At 41.3% G+C, this 20005-nt stretch overlaps 1 protein-coding gene across 1 annotated transcript in view; it reads right to left on the bottom strand.

Annotated features, from left to right (window-relative positions):
• Window positions 1-20005, bottom strand: part of nrxn3b (neurexin 3b) — a gene marked incomplete at its 5' end in the record, with an annotated part of 282506 nt that overhangs the window by 188121 nt on the left and 74380 nt on the right. Inside the window, 2 exons of the mRNA XM_080047664.1 lie at window positions 5455-5838; window positions 10530-10971. Coding sequence (XP_079903790.1) covers window positions 5455-5838; window positions 10530-10971 — 826 coding nt within the window. The remainder of the gene's footprint in view (window positions 1-5454; window positions 5839-10529; window positions 10972-20005) is intronic.

Below are 20005 nucleotides of genomic sequence, written 5' to 3'. Positions count from 1 at the left end.
CCTTAAAGGGGTAGTTCAGGATTTTGGACATAGGGCCTGATTCCCAAGTTAGCCTTGGTGTTCTTTATCATTGGAGACAGTTTTCAACACATTTAATTCAGTCCTTGTAGTTGCAGAGTGCGCTCGTGCTAAGCTAGCGCACGGCACTGGGGGGATACCTAGCCTGCTACTAAAACAGTCTTACCCACTCCACAGTACACCCGAGGCTAATCAATTATAACGCCAGACTATCGATGTAAATGTCTGTGTTGATAGAATAATTTTAGAAATAAAACCAACCTCGCATCGCATGAATTATCGCATTTTGGGGACTACTTTCTCGGCAGCAGCGGACTTTTACTTTGCTGTCTAACCGAATCACTACAGCAGAAAGTAAACAGAGCAGCGTGGGACAGCAACTGAAACGAACGACTAGGCAACATGGTGCGCCAGTGTGCATTCAGGAATTGTACAAATAAATCCCACAGATGGACACCACAAAGTTTTGCTCTGTCTCGGGAGACGCTATGCCCAGACACGTCTAGACCCTGAAAGCTAGTGTCCAGCTCCAGCTCTACTCTGCGTCTGTAACTATGAGAGCAGCAGGTAAACAAACTATTATAGATCCGGTAACCTAGGTATTAGTCCGCCGCTGCCGCAGCCTGGCGGGAATACACACTGCTACACAGCAAGTCCCTCAAAATGCAATATGCGAGGCTAGTTTCATTTCTAAAATTATTCTATCAACACAGACATTTACATCGATAGTCTGGCGTTATAATTGATTAGCCTCGGGTGTACTGTGGAGTGGGGAAGGCTGTTTTAGTAGCAGGCTAGGTATTCCTCCAATGCCGTGCGCTAGCTTAGCACGAGCGCACTCTGCAACTACAAGGACTGAATTAAATGTGTTGAAAACTGTCTCCAATGATAAAGAACACCAAGGCTAACTTGGGAATCAGGCCCTATGTCCAAAATCCTGAACTACCCCTTTAAACTGACAGGAGCTCTAGCCGAGGCTGTTCAGACCTGACCGAGATCAGACCCACAGGGATTTAGCGATACTGTGGCAAGAGCTGGAGCAAGATGAAAGACATCTTGGGAACATATATAGGGCTGCTTTGTACATGCTGTTAGCACTGACCTTGATACATGTCTAGAAAAAAAGGCAACATAGTACATGTTGGAAGGATGGAAGTTGATGCCCTGTAGGATGCTCTTAAGTAGGTAGACAGATGTCTCCTGGATATGATACACACAGTGGCCCTCATTTATCAAACTTGCGTGGAAACTGGTGCAGATCCTGGCGCAAATACCTCCCTACGCCAGGTATCGCGTGGGATCTATCAAACAGTCGTATCTCGCCAATCTCGCCGTACGCCAGGCCATTATTGATAAATGCGGCGGCTGAAAATAATCGTATCACGCCCCTATATTTTCTCAGTTTAGAGGCCTCGCCCAGAAGTTTTACGACATGGATATGCGCATTACGGCACAGAAGAGGAACTTCTCTGAAGTAGAAATTGACAAAATAACAGCGAAAGAAGAAAAAAAAAGAGTTTCATTTCGGAGCATTACAAGCGGCATCAAAGAACGACAGAAGGCAGCAGTTAGGAAGGAAATAACTCCTGCGGTCAACAGCGTTGATGTTGACAACAAACGATCTCCAGTGCTCAAATGCTATAAAACAGCATATACAATTATATGTCGCCATTTCTTTACATAAATGAAATAAAAGTGGTCTGACTCAAAAATCGCCACTAAAAAAAGCGTGTTGCTGTTCTGAAATGCAACCAACGTGCGGGCATAATATAAGTGTTAGAGGAGAAAAAGACGCACCAACTGTCCGATAATGGTCCCCATAAAATAAATAAACGTCTGCAGAGATTTGAATGATTAAAATGTATTGGCCCTTTTAGATAGCACTACTCAAAAGGGGTTTAAAAACAAAAAATAACACATTTTGCATTTTACTGTATGACAGCATGCGCTTGGCACGAGTGGTCAGCCCGGCCGTCAGCTGCACAAGCCGACCCGGCAACGATCAGCTGTGAGAGCGCCCACTGTCCTGCTGAGCTGCTCTACTAGCAGATCGGAAAAACGTGCCGGTTAACGGTGGAAATAAATCGCTCGCTTAAGCGATCAATTACACATTAAAAGAGGAACTAACATCTAAAAAGTGCGTCAAATAAATAAAATGTTAAGTTGAATGTTGTGCCGTGTATTTTTTATCATAAAGAGCAGTGTAGGCCTACTACATATTTAATACTTAGGCTAACATTTTGAATGAATGCAGCCCCTGTGCCTCAGTGTCCCCCCAGCTGCTCCAAGTCGAAGATAACTGCTCTTACGCAGTCCCATGCAGCGCTCCTAAGTGGCCGGTGTGTGCACTATTGAATCAGCTCTCCTACTCAGTTTCACACCATAAGCTGCACAATTTTAAGTGATTAATATCTTTATTTCGGTCTGAGCAAACACTGCATTTGTATTACCTTCTAATAATTGTCCAACAAAGTCATCGGCTACCCGGCACAGCCTGCACTGTGAGTCCATGCTGTTTACAAACTTGCGTACACGAGCTGAGAGCTGGCGTGGGATTTGAGCGTATCCTACGCTCACGTCCATATTGATAAATGCCGAGATTTGTGTGGAAATGTACATACACCCATTTTTCTGGTCTACGCACGGTTGATAAATGAGGGCCAATAAATGGTAAATGGACTCCACTTATATAACGCTTTCCCCTGGTTTTTCAAGCGCTTTACATTGTTTTGTACACATTCACCCAATCACAAACACATTCATACACCGATAGCAGCAGCTACCACGCAGGATGCAATCTAACTATCGGGAGCAATCTAGGGTTCAGTGTCTTGGGACAGGGACACTTCGACATGTGGCGGGCAGACGGGGGATGGAACCACCGACCCTGCAACCCAGTGGACGACCGCCCTACCCACTTCGCCACAGCCGCCCATGTGTATGCCTCAAATCATACCTTTTAAGCTCGTCGTTCACAGCTCCAGTTTGTGACAGAGGTTTTTTCTTGTGGGCCAACATAACCCGCATGACATACTCATGGTCTTATACAGAGGAGGAGCTTTACAGGCACTGTGTAAAGCTGCTTCAGAGCCACATAAGACGATGATGGTGATGAAATATGTACTGCCCCCTAGGCACATTTAATTTTGTTCTAAGTGTATTAATATAGCACTTGTTTTGGAGCGTGTAGGCTGTAAAGCAGTGGTGGGATGTGGACTAAGGACATTTACTCAAATGCTGCGCTTCTACTCCAATATGTTTCGGGTGGAATTTTTTTCTTCTATGTAAATACTTTTTTATTCCACTACATTCTATATTACAAACAAAGTCCTTAACTACATTGTAGATTGAGCGTTTACATACAAAAAAAATTGATTTGCTTGCAAAACCCACTGCATTGCTAAAAACCACACCTTTGGATTTTGGGTTTGTGACAAAAAAAAAGCTGTGTCTGGTTCAGCTTTTTGTTAAATTATAAATGTTCAATCAAAGAGACAAGTCCTATTTATTTATTTTTTAAAAGGAAGGGGAAAAAAGCCAAATTAATCGATACAAATGTTTGTAACAAAACTTATTTTGTACGTTACTAAGCCAATAATCCTGTCACGATTTATCTCATGACCCTTTAGAGGACCCTAAAACATAGACCGAGAACCAATGGACTACACTGACATAAATGTATAGTAAAGTAGCTCCAGCCCAACCAGCTACAACAGTCAAATGTTGCTTTAAAATTGTTGCATCAATGTAAAAAAAAAAGGTAATATATGATAAGATATTTTTATGTAAAATTAAACATTTACTTTGATAACACATTTGTATTTTCACTTGTAGTATTGTGAAGCCTTTACTTAACGTACTTGTATGTATTTGTACAACCGTGCCATTGTATTGTGACTGGTACTAGTATTATTTTTTTCTCTTAAGTAAAAGATCAGAGTACTTCTTATATCACTGCATCATTGTACCACCCATAACACTTGAAGGCATGTATTCACTCGTTACAGCATTAGCAACATCCGTACACTTTACCACCCGTCAAGTCCCATTCAAGTGTGCAGAATGATGTATGACCATTGAGAAACCGGTGTATGGGAACAGAAGAGTGCTGTGTATGTATGGAGCGTTAAGGACATGTTTCCTTAATGTTTCCTTCAGGGAGGCACAGTGGCTTTATTGGAGTGTTTCTTAACCAGTACACTGCTGCCTTAACAGCTGCATTTTCCCCTCCTATATGCTGCTGATACAACGTCATGGGAGCACCACTAAAATAGATCCAGCTGCGCGGCTAAGACTAGGTTAACTCGATCAGACAGCCCCAGCTTCCTAACTGGGCTCCCTATGGAAGTTTAGCACTTTCACATCAGTAACAGAAGAGCATGTACTCTACAGTACAATGTTGCAATTTCAAATGATCCTATATGGTTTATTATTCATTTGTATCTGTTTCTTGTATGGTTCATTCCTACCTTTTTGCTGCACTTAAAGTTGAATTCTCTAAGGTGCATTAACACAACAACATGGGAAGGACATGTTTGAGTCCTTAATGCATCCAATATTCTACAACACAATGTTTCAAAAATGTTGATCCCTATTCTCCTTGACATGTTCAAATTATTAAAAACACTTTATCATACCGCCACTGTCAAAATCACTGTTGGTTGGAACAACCTGAACCTACCCTCCAGGTAGTCATTATTCCTCCCGCAAGAACATTACGTCTCGAGTTCTTAGGGAAAGAACTTAAAGGCCTCTTTTTAACCCTGAAAATCTCAGTAAAATAGCGAAATAGTGAAGGACAATCTGAACAATAGTCCGATAACATACTCTCCCACAGCTCTGCGTATCCATATCTGCACCGTCTCATAAAAACGTAATGCGTCCGAGCTCTTAAAACCCAGACAGGGAGAGCCCATTTCACCGGCAGAGAGAAGTTCAATTTCATCGCAGAGCCTTCTCTAGCAAAAAAAAACTTTGCTTTTCTAAAGCCACTTGGCAGGACAGCAAACTCCTGTTAAATCTTTCAGCAAAGCTTCCATAAATATTGCGAGGCAAGTGTCCCAAGTCTCACTTCTTCCGCCTGTCTGCAAAAAAACAGAGCACCGTCCGCTTTCTTGGAAAAAGGCTATTGTTGGCAGAGAGCGGCTACGTCACGGCCAAGTTACAACCCAACCGGAAAAAGATATCTGAACTTTATGAAGCTACCTCTTAGCTGTCGTCAACATTTTTTCAACCACCACAAACACATAGTTGGAAAGAAACACAAAGCTATTTCACCAGCACACTCAGTCATTCTCAGCACATATAATAGGGAGTACGGCTGCTGTGCCCTCTTAGAAAAAGCTCCTCACGTACAAATCAATAAGCTGACAAACCCAGTGAGATTTAAAAAAAAACATCCCTATGAAGCACATAGAGAGGAGGACTGACTCTTACCTCTCTCACAGGTGCTATCCCAGAAGCCGCTCCCGGTGCAGTCGCAGATGAAACGGTTCCAGCCCTCCTTGCACACTCCGTTGTTCTTGCAGGGGCCGCTGTCGCACAGTTTGCCCGTGGCCTTGCTGCACGAGGGCTTGATGCCCGTCATGTTCTGGGACTGCGCTATCTGCCGGATGTCCTTGCTGCGGCCGTCGATGAAGAGGTCGCGAACGCAGCCCACGTAGCCGTAGTTCAGCATGGCGGTCCACAGCTCGGTGGGCAGCACCAGGCCCACGCGGCTGTCAGGCAGACCGCCCAGGTAAAGGTCCCCCTCCAAGTCCAAGATCTCATTCTCCCCACTGGCCGTGAAAGGGGTCCGCCGGCTGTTGACCGAGATGATGCCTGAACGGAAGAAAATAAAAAATCCACTGTTAAAAGGTGCACTATGGAGGGCGCTTGTGGCGCAGTGGGTAGAGTGCCCCCCACAGCACCTTCATTTTTTTTTAAAGAATTATTCAATAATAAGAATTTCATGTGCAATATTATTATTTTTGTTTAAAGAACAGAAAGCTCTCCAAATTTAAACAAACACCCCTCCTTTGCAACTGCATACTGCACCTTTAAATAAGGTCAAGATACTAACCTACACACTTCATAAATGTATATGGAAACACGTAATCTTATCTACTCCTAAAATATGCTTTGGAAACTTCTGTTTTACCTTCATCTTAATTTTTGAAATAACCCTCCTTTGACAGTATTTGGCACTTGAAGGCCACAAAAAGGATATTTTAGGACTGACACTGGCGGCCCATTTTTGTTTTTGTTAATTAAAGCGAAGACAGAGTAGCCTGGAAATTTAGACCCATATCTAGAAAGATAGAGGGTCTGGCTACGATCAATAGTAATTCCCAACTCAAGGGACCTCCTACTCGTGCCGTCTTCCAAATCGTAAAGGGTAGAGGCCAAAGCCGTCTCAAACTCAAACAACATATCCGCAACCATCTTTGATGTTTACTATCACGGCTTCGACGCCGCAAGCACAGCACTGTCTTCATCCGGTTACGTCCGCCCCAGAGCACTATAGCCTACATAGGGCTCTGGCCCGCCCATATCAAAAAGAATGATTTGATTGGTAGCTCAGGATTTCTTGACATATTCAATTAGCTTCAATGGAGAGTGACCAGACCAACAGGCGCAGCAAATTTAATTTAATTTTCAGCTGAAGACAGAGCTGAAAATGACCAAAGTTTCTAACAAATTGCTGGAGCTGCCAAACACAGGCAAATGTGTGACAGAGGGTCACAAAAACAGCACAGCAAGGCCATGTCTGTGCTCAGATGTGGTCTGTGGGTGCAAGCCTACGTTTGGCATTCAAAATAGCACTGATCACTGACTTTGTAACACTCACCGGGGTAACTCTGTTTGAGTCACAAAGTAACAGAACGGAGGGCATGAAACAAAATCAGTCAGGGCAAAAAATAGGCTCTTGCTTCTGACAAAGAAAAGCACTCTCCACTGACACTAGGTCTGTGTTTGTGATCTGTGCCAGAACAAACAGTACCAAGACCACATAGTTATTGTTTTTCTACAGGGTATTTTCCATGTGACGACTGACATTTGCATATAATTATATACACAAATAGTACCCAGTATTAATCTAGATCTATGCAGAGATACATAAAGTTTAAACGCATTAAAACAAAGCTGATTTGGCAAACATTTAAAACCACTATACTTAGCAAAACAAAGGAACACATTTACTTTGAGTGTACACATGCATTATGAACAGAGAACACAATAAACCCAACTGCATTTGTAAGGCACAGGTGCCGTAACACCTTGTTAATAATCCAAACATATTACAAATACACCAAATCTCAACAGAATGTACTGTATGTCTGACTCAGCTGGATTTAGCTATTGTGTGTTTTAGTTTTGTATGTAAATCATTTTCCAATTGGTTTTAGTTTGTCCTGTTTTAATACACTGTAAACCAAAATAAAAAAACAACAATTGCAAATCATTGAAAAGGTAAAAATTAGGATTAATGAGCAAAATAAACACCACATTTTAAATTTCAAGGTTGGAATCGGTCGTGACTCAAAAAATTATCAAAAGGTCTTTACAAACTAGTAGTTTGCTGATGGAAACACAAGTGAATACTCATTTTTGAAATCATTTTCAATTAATAAAGTTAAAAAAAAATGTCAACAACTCTAACCTTTAAGTACGGTACAGTACCCATAATTAATGAGGCCTAATAATTACAGATTGGGCCTTTAGATATAAACAGTTAATTAAAGACAGAAGAAAAAGATTTCACTCCAGATTGTCTCCTCTTGTACAATACTACTTTTCTCTGCATCTCTCTATCGGTGTTCACTGAGGTCAAGTAAGCGTGGCGAAGAGATGAAAAGATCACTCTTCCCACAAACCCCACACATTAAGATGTCTGAAAAATGGCGTAATATTAGTTCTCACACTTTTGCGAGTGTTACATTCACCTTGCAGCCAGCCAGACACAGAGTCTTGTCTTGCCAGAGTTCGACGAGGACACCACATTTAATTCACTCGCAACTCCCATTAACATTTCACTCCAGCCACAAGTGTGATAATGCCTGTGCTTAACCATCCCTCCGCAGCCTGCTATCCATAGATCTGTCTCATTCCTCTTTTTCCCTGCTGAAAATCCAACTTTCCACTCTGCTATCGCACTGGGGGCTGTGCCGGTGATTAATCAAAGAGGCGAGCGCTGACACACGGCTAAATTGGCTGCTCTAACCTGATATATAACGCAGGCTGTAGCGCCCGACTAACACACCCCCAGTTCTCCGGAGGATGCAACACACCCAATAGCAGAGATAGTGCTGGAGTTTGGAGCTCAAGGCGAGAGAGAATTTTCTAACCCTTTTTTCTCTCTAATATTATCTTCCTCTGATACTTTTCTGTGTATTTGGCCGTGTTTTGAGGTCAGAGGACATACGGATGGGAGGAAGCGACGGGGGGGGAAATGGACTCGGTAGCTATCTGGGAAGAAGTATGAATTTATACCGGCAATAAATCATAAATGAAACGAATACATTGAGGAGGATTACATCACCCTGTATAAGCAGTGACAGTCACAACTTTGATTCTAACAGCCGGTGTGCTATAGTTGTGACTGCTGCGGTGAGTCTAGACCAGGGGTGTCCAAACTTTTTTCACTGAGGGCCACATACAGAAAAATCTACGAAGGGCCGGGCCACTTTGCAAAAATAACACATTTATAAGGACATGTACCTGCTCTGATGTTTAGTTTCATACTGTCTTCGTAAATTGTAATCCTTCTTCACGGCAACACTTTACTTGCACATTAAAAAGATACTTGTTAAATGCCATTGATACACCCAGTGTTTTCTGCTTTTACGTCTAATGTCCAGCTTGGTGAAAATAGTAGCCAGCTGAGATCCCGCCCCTCCAAGGAGGGTCCGGGGGTATGCCCCCCCGGGAGATTTTTTTAAGTTTTTAAAGTGAAATGCATGAATCTGGTGCACTTTGAGAGGGAAATTAAGAGGCTAAAGCTGAAGAATTTTGTATGAAAAAAAAATTAAACACTGTGTCAGATGAATTGGAGAAAAGCTATTGGAGAAGGACACATGGATTTTCCATAATAATATTAATTTAAATTTAAATATTATGCAGGGTCCTCTGGAATGGCCTTGGTGCTCTTTTTCTTTTATGGGACATATTTCTCTGTAATATAATGAGTGCATTTAGATTATTTAAAAATTAAAAGGGCCATATTACATTATATTTTTAAAATGTGCCAAGGGCCAATCAATCAGTTTTGACACCCCTGCACTAGTGGGTTAACTAAGAAATGCAAATTTTTTTTTTTTTTTTTTTATTTTTTTTTTTTCAAAGGGCCATATTGCATTATATTTTATATTATATATTAAAATCGGCCGCGGGCCAATAAAAAGCGGGCCGCGGGCCGCAGTTGGCCCGCGGGCCGTAGTTTGGACACCCCTGGTCTAGACTATCATCACTATTGTAGTTTGTCTTGATTGTACTTTCCACTGACAATTCCATCAATGTCAAGTTAGATATCAAGTACTCGCAAAATAGTAAGTGTGTGCGAGTGCAAGGTAATGATGTTCTACGTATTTGTAGTTTAAGCGCAAAAAGTGCAAAAATTATTTACGAAAACAGTTCTTGGTTATTTTATGTAAACTGTATTTCTAAACTACAGGGACCCTATTAATATAAATGATGATAAATACAGCCATGCTGCAGGAAATATTTGTCATTCAACACACAGTATTCAAGGATATGTTGTGAAAGTATTGAGCCTGGTTTAATTACTCTATTTTTTTTTTGCCTTGTCAGCTCTGCCTATAAATTCATATACTCTGTAGCCAACGGCAACATGTTTTTAATTGAGCCAGGAGTTGAGTTCCTGATTGAAGCCATTCTTGATAATGTGTGTGTTTACTTCGGAGAGAGAAAAATGAAAAACAGTGACAAAACGAGACCCCATTGCCTCCCCCAAAGCAACAAGCTAATGACAGTTTACTTTACCAACCTGAACAGCGAGGTTTCAAGGGAAAGTTTCAACGACTATTTTAAGTAAACTTTGTGGCTAAAACTAGGCAATTGCACAAAATAATTGTGAAAGTTTTAGATAAAGGTGCACTATGTAACTGTGAGTGTGTCAGAGAAGTGAACATATTTTAGGTTTCATCCTCTTAACTGAATAAAAAAACTGTCCTATAAGGAAAATTGGATGCCTGAAGTTAGAAAGCTACCTGAAAAGTAATTGTTTCACTGTGGTTGTTTACAGCAGCAGGGCCGACAGTATGTCTAATGGAGCTGGCTGGATAATATTCTAGTCTTACGTCTGGTTTGAGGTGCCCTCAAAAATGTGTTTGGATTCATGGTGATAGAATTATTCTAATCTATACTATAGATCTATCTATACTTATGATTAAATGTAGGGAAAATATGCTGTGCAAATTTTAAAAAGTACCTCACCTGAAACTGCATAGTGCACCTTTAGGGAATACTTTAAAATGGAAAAAAAACTAATCTGAAATTTCCCCATCCTTTACCTGAGCGACCGTCTCTCTGGATGTCCACGTGGTGCCAGGCTCCGTCGTTGACCTTGGCCTGCGTGGCCTTGACCTTGACGGTGCCAGAGCCCATGTCCAGCAGCAGGAAGAGGCCTCCGTCCAGCAGCTCCACAGCGAAGAAGTCCACCTTGTTGTTCTTCTGGCCCTTGTTGGCGTCCCGTCGGTCCTGGGGCTTGCCATGGGTGAAGAGGATCAGGCCGTTGGGTTCGGAGGTGCGGAAGTCGAAGGAGATGGAGCCCACGCGCTTGGTGTTCCACTTGGGCAGCGCCAGGTAGGAGTCCGGGGTCTCGAAGTTGATGGGGTCCAGAGTGGGGACGTTCTCGCACTTGAACACCACGTCGCCCTGCAGCTTCATCTTGGGGTCCACGATGCGGGCCAGGCGCGACAGCTCCAACCGGATGTCGTTGTTCTTATACACCACCTGCAAGAAGGAAATTGGTTGGAGATTTATCATGTATGCCAGTGCAAATAGTATAAGGTTGTCAGCGTTAATTAAGCGCTATTAACTAAAGTCGGAGCATAGTTATTTTTTTATTTTTATTTTTATTGCAATATTGCACCGCCTTTTATTCACCCTTACCAATTGCTGCAGCAGCTTACTGTTTCCTAATGGAGACGAACAATAACAATATTCTTCTGAGTGGCTTGTTTTATTTTATTTTTTAAACTCGCAAATAGCTCAGGGGGCACTTTTTCCTGGTCAGAGCGCTTTGGAAACCATATATACGTATTAGAGAAATGCTTCCTGTGGAAAGGGCCCCTCGAATAGTCAAACATTATAAAACAACTTGTGCAATATGGGATACAAATATTACAGAAGTACTTTGAGTTTGAGCTATTACATAAGACCTAAGCATACAAGTGCAGTGCACTTTGCATATTTTACAATGTGGAACCGTGTAATCTTTCAAAAAATAAATGTATTTCACCGAATAAGCACTTTGAAGTTGTCTCCCACCTCAAAAATACTTTTTTGTTGTAGCATTTTTTTTATTTTTGAAGTAGACATTGTGTTGCCTCAGGCTCATTGCACTCCTTTTGATTTGAAATAAATAAAGAAACTTTATTTTCCAATCAAGATTGGAACTGGTGACAGCTTTGTTAATATGGACTCAAAAACTTGAGTCTGTAAATTGTGTCTTGGAGCATTTCTTAATCTTTGTTCTTTCACAACTATGGGGGGATCATTTGCTAGTGCTGTTATGGTTTAGAAAATGATTTCCAAGTGAATGAATGGCATTTCATTGCAGACTTTAATATCACAGCATCATACTCTGGTAATATTACATATGGCTGACTCAAGGACAGCTGGATCGATAAAACTAATATCTTTTAAGACGCACAAAGTCCAATCTGTTTCTCAGTTATTTTTCTATCTCAAATACAATTTATCCAAGATGAAAGGGAGATCATACTCAAATCCATGACTGTATTTTCCTTTGATTGAACACCTGCCTTCTGAGCCGAGTGTGACAAGCGAAGGCTAAATTATCAGCGAGGCGTAATGTTCAAGAAGAGCAGTGTTCCAAGAATGTGGGTTGAAACCTCACAGGAGTACATGTGACCCCTGTGAGAATATACCCAATATCACACCTTATTTACCCCCAATACATTCAGTGCTTAACCCCCTAATCCTCTAAGGTAGAAAGCAGCTGCACATTACAGTGAAATACGACAAAATACCACAGAAGAATATTGTCAATTGGAATCTATTGAGGCGGAAAATGAATGTGTTTTTTTTAGTTTTCCCTTTCTGGGAAGGAAGGCAGGCTTTCTTTCTGGTATATAGGGCAGTGTGTGTGTGTGTGTGTGTGTGTGTGTGTGTGTGTGTGTGTGTGTGTGTGTGTGTGTGTGTGTGTGTGTGTGTGTGTGTGTGTGTGTGTGTGTGCAGGAAACAGCAACACTGTTAGAGGGAGCCCAGCTGTTAGCAAACAGATTTTACTGCTGGGGGATTACCGATAATCCTGGAAGATTTGACGGTAAATCAACACAGGTGACCCCAAGCACCAAGGAGGACGGGCGGGCGAGTGGTGAGGGAGCACAGAGAAAAAACCGGGGGGAGAGAGAGAGGGAGAGAGAGAGGGAGAGAGAGAGAGGGAGAGAGAGAGGGAGAGAGAGAGAGAGAGAGAGAGGGAGAGAGAGGGAGAGAGAGAGAGATGCGCTGGTGGGAATAAGGGCAGCGGAAGAAAAGGATTCCACACGACGAGGGAAAATATGTCAGGAGGCAAAAAGAGAGTAAAAGAAGGAGGGATTGCAAAGATTAAAGGCTGTAAGGCAAGAGTGTGCCATTGGCTTTTAAAATATGCTTGTGTGCACGTGGGTGTGATGTAGCTGTCAATGTGGTTAAGGTCCACTTTAAATCTCCTGAACATGACACACAATTTACTGCACCGTTTGTCATGCAATTAATGTGGACAGAAGTATTAATATATTATTAATAATACAGTATATGAATATGAACAAGATATATACAGAAAGGTCTTCTAGAGATACATGCGATATGGCCTGCAACGACTGTATATTTTGACTGTTGATTAATCTGTCTAATATTTTCTTGATTAATCAATTAAATTGTTTGTTTTATGCCGATTTATGTAGCGCCTATTGTATGTCCACCAAGTTATTCATTTGTGACCATTCCCAGCAGAAATTAGCTAACATATAAACACTCAGCAAACTCTATATGATTTCATGCATATTTGAAATGTATTTTGGGAAAATGTATGACTATACCCAGCTAGCAACATGGGCTAACTATCAGCGCTGGAATAAAAATATCACAGAAGTACTTTGAGTTTGAGCTATCACATACGACCTAAGCATACGAGTGCAGTGCACTTTGCATATTTTACAAATCTGGAGCAGTGTAATCTTTCAACCAAAAAAATATGTATTTCACCTAATAGGCACTCTGAAGTTGTCTCCCACCCCAAAAAGACACTTTTGTTCTAGATTTTTTTTTTGTAAGATAATTTGGTTTTATAGCAGTGGTCAGTCCTTAGTCGACATATTACTCAAAGTTGGATAGAAATGTATAATTGATTTTATGAAGCTGAGGCTTGAGGCTCTACACACATTATAATGTGTGTAAAGGACACCATTTTGAGGTGCCTCCACAGTCATGGCAGGTTGTTAACTGGCGCCTACAATCCGGATTTCCCCCACAAAATGTCACAAAATAGTGAAAAATGTCCATCATCAGTCTTTCCTCAACCCTGAGGCTAGACCTTGAAATTGCCTTAGATTTATGTGAATATTTCCATTGGTAACACAGAACACCAATACGAGTAGAATATGCTTTCAGTCGAGTGGCTGAGAATGTTTGGCATTTGTCCTTGAAAACACACATTAATGATTCATGTAGCTGTTGATTTATTTTCATTAAATCATCTTACTGATTGTAATAATCAGCTATCCTCTAGATTTGAGGGAGTCGTTTTGGCAAAATCTGGCTCTATGGCTATTGTCAATCCAGAGTATAGCACCATTAAGGGTCAAAGCTACCCAAAGGCCTGTCCAATTCAATGCTCTTCTGAATAATGATATTCAAAGTGATATTTCATTTCACAGCCGCCCTGTAGCCCAAAGTTCTTTTATGCTTCAACCATCGTCACTGGTGTCTTTTAAAAACAGATGGTTTTTTTGTGTTTATTTCTGAAGCCAAAGACCTTGTGTGCCACTTTCAGCAAGCTTTTAGACTTGTCTTTGGCGAGAGAACAAACTGAATATTACATGAAAAGAGAAAAAAAGAGAGAGGAGAGAGAGAAGCTTTAATGCTGCTCATTTGCAATGTTGAAATGTTAACAGCGCTGTGATGGTTACTGTGTAGTTCTTAGAAGTAAATTGCTAGAAGTTGCCAAAGTCCCAAGGCACCCCGTTTCTCGTCTTTGAGATATATTAAAGTCCAATAGTTTTAGACTTGGAACGGATCGTTACTCTCTGTGATTCCCTTGCACAAGGTCTCCATCAGAGCCATAACAAGCTGTTCTTAAACTCTATAGAATACACAGTTTGTCAACTCGGAAACATTGCTCTCTATCTTAGTTTTCTTGACAGGAAAAAGTCCCCAGGCACCGCAATGTTATTCGGGAACGAACATATCTTACAATCAGCCATGTACCGATCTGTTTTGGGATTATCATTTTGGCTGTTCTGCTGCAGGCTGATCAATAAGGTAATAGAAAATGATGTTATAAAAGACGAACTGACTACGGCGGCTATGTGTACCTCATCTTTTTCTTTGTTATGGCTGGTGCTTTGCTACGGTATCCTTTGGCCTATCAACAGCCTTATGGGGCCCATTCATAACACACACGGGGGACTGTAACGACTCCATAAAACCCAGATCCTCCATCTCTGCTCCAGGATGGTGTATTGATTGGGCCCTGGCGAGGGCAGGTGGGTGGGAGCGCGGGCGTGCACACACACACACACACACACACACACACACACACACACACACACACACAATATCCCCCCTAATCTACTTCACATCAGTGCTCATGTCCTCTTGGCCCTGGCCACAGCTGCTGTCAGCTGATGATTTAGCCCCAGTGTTAATGAAGAAGCATGGTAATTCCCCTGAAGCTGAGGGGAAGATACACTCACACACATGCACCACCCAAGCCGGCACACACACACAGGCCCGGCCCTGGGCATAGGCAGTATAGGCAAATGCTAGGGGCGCATCCATCCGCAGGGGGCGCCGCTACAAAAAAAAAAAAAAAAAAGGGCTACTAAAACTTTATTTTTTATTTATTTTTACTAATACTGTTAATTAATAGGCTACTATAATTTCAAAATATGAGTTAAGCTTAAAATATGACAACTACTGTCTACCGAGGATAGACAAGCTATAAAAAAAAATAATTGAGCGCCCCTCCCTCCCCCTCTCCGATAGACTCTTCCAGATTTCTGGCGATCAGCCAGGTATCTGAACGGTAACTTCACCGGTCGGAACCGGAAGAAAAGAGCGCACGCTATGTCAAAAAGACAGAAGTTCTCTCGCACCAGGAGAAGACTGAGAAGGAAAAGAAGAGGAGGAAAAACGTGACAAAGACAGAGGTAGGCCTACAGTGACGTTAATGTGATTAATGAATAGTGTGCTGCATTGTTTTAGCCGTTGTAGGAGCAGTGTGTTAACTTGCTAGCTTACTTTTGGAAGGTGGGTAACGGTACTCCCAGCTTAAATTCATCAGAGACATTTAGAAAGATTTTTCAGGTAGCCTACATCCCCTGTCATAACTTGCCAAAGTTTGCACTGCTTGTAATGGTTATTAGAAAGCTATTCCTTTTCCACTATAATTAATGGTTGTCAACCTTGGGTTTATTGTGTTAGTTTACATCAGTGTTAAAAGTGCACAGTATAATAACTGTTAATATTGCATACCTGAGGCAAGTCAAGTTTATTTGTGAGGCACTTTTCAACACAAGGTAAATCAAAGTGCTATACATAAAGCCATGAGATATCATCAGAAGGCTTGATTCTGATTTAATAAAAAGCAGGAGCAAACTTTTCCATTTGATTGTACCTTACCTATAGCTTTCCATTAGTTACTGCTTCTCTTCACTCTGGTTGGATGCTAAACTGGATTTCATTTTAATGACAAGAGTTTAATCTTATCTAATTTCCATTTGAAAGCTTTTCACCATGTATTAATATAAATAATGTAACAACATGTATACTTCTCTTTTCTCTTCAGGTTTTCATTTGAAATACTTTGAGCCACCTGTCCTGCAGACATCTTCTCCACCTCAGCACAGCCCAGTGATGCAGCATGAGGAATAAAGGCTTCACCAATAGACCCAAAGGCAAGAGCAGTCAGGCTGTAGCAAGGTGAGGTGAGCTTGTTGAGATATGAAGATGAGGTCTTAACATCTAAATGTAGACAGCTCTCTGTTGGAATCAAGTTAAATAGCAGTACAAACCAGAGGTCTCTGTCATTTAATTTTGTAATATAGCTTTTGTGTGGAATTATATTCAACGCAAAGTTATGATTTATTTAAACTATACTTGTAATAGATTATAATTTTAAATTTTAACGTCTGCATTTTTCTGTGCGAATAGTACTATTGTATTCATTTTTTAATGTTATGTCACTTGTTTTGTAATATGGTTTTTATTTTGTGGGTTATTTTCTATCTAAAATGAAATTAAATGTCAAAGACAAAGCTATCCAGTTCTGTGTGAGTGTATGAACAGTGGTGGACCTGACTGCAATGCAATGGGGGGCGCCAGCTAAAATCTTGCCTAGGGCGCCAAATTGGTCAGGGCCGGCCCTGCACACACACACAGTGTACACAAGCTTTGCAGAGGAGATCTTGAGTAGTCTTTGAGATGGTCACTGTTGAGGCTACTGCCTCTAACCCAATATTATGCTGAATGGAGTTTCTGTCAAAAAACATAAAGGTCAAATAGTATGATCATTTTCAGGTCGAAATTGTAATTTGGGTTTCTTCTAGAAACTGTTTTCATTGTTAAGGGTCCAAAAAAACTTTATACAGTATTTCTCATAGTGCCATCTTTTAAGCCTCTGTCTGAAACACACATTAAGTCCCGCCTTCCAAAAAGTCAAGTCTGCTTTTTTATGTAAAAAACTATTTGTTCATTTCCCTCCTTTTTTGATGCTACTCCTGATCCCTAATAAGTGAACCCTTATATTCTATTCTAAGTGCTAGGTTTTCACCTAATTTTGGAATTCCTTCTAATCCTATGTAGGCACTAGATGAAATATGGTGGATCCTTAGAAATGTTCTGAATCTTGGATGAAAGAAATGGTGGCAAGGATTTCTGTTGAAGCAAGACATTCAATTGACATCTGATCTATCATCAATGCTACTGCTTTCATGACTACAATTGTTTAAAAAGTAGCCCGCAGTGCTGTGTTTTCATCCACCATAAAACTACCCTTATCCAGCAAGACCAGCATGCAGCTGGACTTCAGTCTTTCATGGTTCAGCTGATTAAAGTATTGCAGGACTGTACACTTTGGCTTGTTGGATTGTATCACAAGGACTACTCCCTAGGTGCTATAGCAGTTTTCAAAGTTTGAGTTTTTGTTATTTTTTTCTTATTTATATTTAGGTAGCTAAGCACTTTCAGTTTGGTCAACTCTTTACTTTATATGAATTGAAAATAAACTTGGTAAACAAAAAAGGCAGGGTTTGCTGTCTAGCCAACAATAAATTGCAAAAGCTAAAGATTACCCAAATATTAGATTGTAACATAACTCAATTTAGTGTATAGAACATAAAAGTTCTCCCAGTCGTGGCTAAGCTAGGCTAACTGTCTCCTGGAATATGAGCTATCGTCTCCGTTTTTATCTGTGCTTTTTCAAAAGATTTTGACTCACCAAAGTCCTAATTTCGGTAACGGCATAAAAACAACATTTTCACTCTCGTATGCATATCAGTTAACATAGGGCCACTGACAATGGATTTCAAAAATATCTTTCAAATGTACTTTTGTAATATTATAAAGTGATAGGTTTTGAGTTACACAGAGTTTAGGATATAAATTTGCACACAAGGTGTAACCTAAAGCCAAACACTGCAAACAAACAATGTTTACCAGCGTCATAGTTTAGCCCACAGTGGGGAAAGAGTGAGAGGTGAAAGCGTTCCATTAAAGTCTGTGGTTTGCACCCATCCATCACTGTTTGGCCCTCGAAGGGGACATAAAATAAAGTAAATTAATAATTCAAAGGACAGGGTGACATTTGCATTTGTATTGAAGGGGAAAAGAGGAGCTGCCTGATCATACTTTGGTGACTAATGCAAAACTTATGACACAATGTTCCTCTGAAATGCTTAATAATGGTCTCTTGCCCTATCTGTTTCATATTCGTCTTTTTTGCTTATTAACTTACGCATCACACCAACAGAAACACTATCATTTTCATCTCTGCAGCTGTCGGCACCTTTCCGTGAGGCTTGTATGGTCTCATGGGTGTAAGCGGGACCTATGCGAAAATTAATTTAAGGTGTTCTGCCCTTAAAGCTGGGGTGGAGGATTTGGGGAGAAAATAGCAGTTGGGATAGAGATTCGAATCCAAATACCACAACCTCTCCACTTGTTCTCTTTGGTCCCTCCCTGACACGCTCTACACCAATAAACTTGTGCCAAAGTAAATGGACAGTCCCAACAGCCAATAAGAACAGAGAATCGGACCCTCCAACCCAATATTATGCAGATGAATGGAGTTTCTTTTTATTATTCAATGTGTCGAAAAACTATTTTAAAGGTCAAATAGTATGCTCATTTTCAGGTCGAAATAGTCATTTGGACAGTCCCAACAGCCAATAAGAACAGAGAATTGGAGCCTCGCTCTGATTGGTCAAAGTGTACAGCTCATGTTAATCTTGACCAATCAGAAATCACATACCCCAGCTTTAAAAGAGCAGCTACTAATAAATAAATAAATATAAATAACTATTATTTAATGTGTTGGGTGACTTGCATCAGTACATTTTAGGGTCATAAATAAGACAAAAAAAAGTATTTCTTTATTATCATCACTTACATCTGCCATACTATTAACGAAAGCGAGCTAGTAACCTGCAATACAAGGCTTTTACAAACACATTTTGGGGTTTTTGTATTACACATGCAAAATATTATCAATTATAGTTAATGTTAAAATCATTGTTTTTGTCAATATTGCACACCCCTAGTACTGCCTATTCACACGTTGGTGACTAACGCAAACAATTGTACAGTGATGTTCCTCTCAAATGCTTAGTAATGGTCTATTGCCCTCTCTTCTTTTCTGCCTCTTGATCTCCGTCTGTAGCTATCTGTGTGTGTATGTTTTCTGTTTCTCTCTCCCACCCGCTGACTGTCAACAGCACCTGCAACTCTACCTTCTCTCTCCTCCCTTCTGTAACTTCCTGTTTCTTTTTAACACTCACACCTTCCATCCACACATCACTGCTTCCCTGCTTCTTACTCATCCTTTCACCTCATTCTTCCACCACCTGCCATTCAGCTCCTCCTCTCTCGGCAGAGGTGATGGTGTGCGTGTCTCCGCCAACCCCCCACAGTCTGACACAATGGCCTCAACACAGCTCCAGTGTCGCCACTGGTGCCCTGTGACACCTGGGAGGGAGGGGAAGGGGCACTGGGTTGCGAGCAAGTTCATTGGTGGAGTATTGCAGAAGGCACCGACTGCATGGCACACTGCGAACGTCTAGATGACCGAGAGGAAACACTGCCCACTGGCCCGTCGCTCACGTGACGCGCTGCAGCCAGCCCACATGGCAAAACACGAGGATGCGTGTGTGTGTGTGTTTGCTGTGTATGGATGACATCCCACATGGCCTGCGGTGGGGCAAATAAGTGCAGTGGAGGCCGAGCAAGAGAGAAAGAGAGAGAGAAAGGGGCTGTGAGGGCAGCAGCAACATCTCTCTTTGTTGTTCAGACAGTAGAGAAAGGGAAGTGTTCGCTCGCCGCGGCA

This window comes from Ammodytes marinus (assembly GCF_949987685.1).
Source record: "Ammodytes marinus genome assembly, chromosome: 19".
NCBI lineage: Eukaryota > Metazoa > Chordata > Actinopteri > Uranoscopiformes > Ammodytidae > Ammodytes > Ammodytes marinus.
The sequence above is the reverse complement of the archived record's forward strand: the minus strand, read 5'-3'. Positions and strand labels throughout refer to the sequence as shown.